Source organism: Pyrgilauda ruficollis, unplaced genomic scaffold, assembly GCF_017590135.1.
Source record: "Pyrgilauda ruficollis isolate IOZ18807 unplaced genomic scaffold, ASM1759013v1 scaffold2313, whole genome shotgun sequence".
In the NCBI taxonomy this organism is placed as follows: Eukaryota; Metazoa; Chordata; class Aves; order Passeriformes; family Passeridae; genus Pyrgilauda; species Pyrgilauda ruficollis.
In genome coordinates this window covers 807-2,800 of record NW_024522685.1, presented here as the reverse complement: position 1 = coordinate 2,800, position 1,994 = coordinate 807, and the positions used below count along the sequence as shown (strand labels likewise).

Sequence of the window (1,994 nt, the reverse complement as noted above, 5' to 3'; positions counted from 1 at the left end):
AGTCAGGGTCACTGGGGTCACTCGGGGCTATTCAGGGTCACTGGGGTCAGCTGGGGTCACCCGGGGTCAGCGGGGTCACTCAGGGTCACTGGGGTCACTCAGGGTCACTGGGGTCACTCAGGGTCACTGGGGTCACTCAGGGTCACTGGGGTCACTCAGGGTCACTGGGGTCAGCTGGGGTCACCCAAGGTCAGCTGGGGTCACCCAGGGTCAGTCAGGGTCACTGGGGACACTGGGGTCAGCTGGGGTCACTCAGGGTCACTGGGGTCAGCGGGGTCACCCAGGGTCAGTCAGGGTCACTGGGGTCACTCGGGGTCAGCTGGGGACATGAGGGACACCAGGGGTCACTCTGGGTCATCCTGGGTCACTCAGTGACCACTGACCAGATGACCCGTGGGGAGCTCAGGGGTCACATGGAGTGGCCCAGGACTGAGTGACCACACAGTGACCACACAATGACCGGACAATACCAGGAGGTGACCACAGGTGACCACGCAGTGACCGGGCAGTGCCCAGGAGGTGACCACGGGCTGCCAGCGGTCAGTGACTGGACAATCCCCAGGAGATGACCACACGTGACCACAGGTGACCCCGCAGTGACCGGACAGTCCCCAGGAGGTGCCCATGGGCTGCCAGTGGTCAGTGACCGGACAATACCAGGCGGTGACCACAGGTGACCGGGCAGTGACTGGACAATACCAGGAGGTGCCCACAGGTGACCACAGGTGACCGTGCAGTGACCAGGCAGTGACCAGACGGTCCCCAGCAGGTGACCACAGGTGACCACGCAGTGACCGGACAATCCCCAGGCAGTGACCACAGGTGACCACGCAGTGACCACGCAGTGACCGCGCTGTGACCGGACGGTCCCCAGCAGGTGACCACAGGTGACCGGGCAGTGACCAGGCAGTGGTGACCGGACAATCCCCAGCAGGTGACCATGCAGTGACCGGACGGTCCCCAGCAGGTGCCCCCGGGCTGCCAGTGGTCAGTGACCGGACAATACCAGGCGGTGACCACAGGTGACCGTGCAGTGACCGGGCAGTGACCGGATGGTCCCCAGCAGGTGACCACAGGTGACCACAGGTGACCACGCAGTGACCGGGCAGTGACCGGACGGTCCCCAGGCACAGGTGCCCACAGGTGACCGGGCAGTGACCGGACAATACCAGGCGGTGCCCCCGGGCTCTGGGCGGTCACCTTGAGGTTGTGTCCGTCGAAGGGCAGCGAGCCGCTGACCAGCGTGTAGAGGATGACCCCCAGGCTCCAGATGTCCACCTCGGGCCCGTCGTACTTCTTGCCCTGGAAGAGCTCGGGCGCGGCGTAGGGCGGCGAGCCGCAGAACGTGTCCAGCTTGGAGCCCCGCGAGAACTCGTTGCTGAAGCCAAAGTCGGCGATCTTGATGTTGGCGTCGGCGTCCAGCAGCAGGTTCTCGGCCTGGGGACACGGGGACATCAGTGGGGACAATGACACTGGGACAGGAACAGGGACAGAGTGACACTGGGATGGGGACAGGGACACTGGGATGGGATCTCGATGTTGGCGTCGGCGTCCAGCAGCAGGTTCTCGGCCTGGGGACACCAGTGGGGACATTGGGGACATCAGTGGGGACATCAGTGGGGACAGGAACAGGGACAGAGTGACAAAGACACTGGGACAGGGACACTGGGATGGGATCTCAATGTTGGTGTTGGTGTCCAGCAGCAGGTTCTCGGCCTGGGGACATCAGTGGGGACAGGGACATTGGGGACATTGTCATAGGAATGGGGTCATTGGGACAGGAACAGGGACAGAGGGACAGGGACACTGGGATGGGATCTCTGTGTTGGTGTTGGTGTCCAGCAGCAGGTTCTCGGCCTGGGGACACCAGTGGGGACATTGGGGACATCAGTGGGGACATCAGTGGGGACAGGAACAGGGACAGAGTGACAAAGACACTGGGACAGGGACACTGGGATGGGATCTCAATGTTGGTGTTGGTGTCCAGCAGCAGG

At 63.4% G+C, this 1,994-nt stretch overlaps 1 protein-coding gene across 1 annotated transcript in view; it reads right to left on the bottom strand.

Annotated features, from left to right (window-relative positions):
* Window positions 1–1,169: 1,169 nt before the first annotated feature.
* Window positions 1,170–1,994, bottom strand: part of LOC121354646 (MAP/microtubule affinity-regulating kinase 4-like) — a gene marked incomplete at both ends in the record, with an annotated part of 1,573 nt that continues 748 nt past the window's right edge. Inside the window, one exon of the mRNA XM_041469396.1 lies at window positions 1,170–1,437. Within this exon, the coding sequence (XP_041325330.1) occupies window positions 1,170–1,437 (268 nt within the window). The remainder of the gene's footprint in view (window positions 1,438–1,994) is intronic.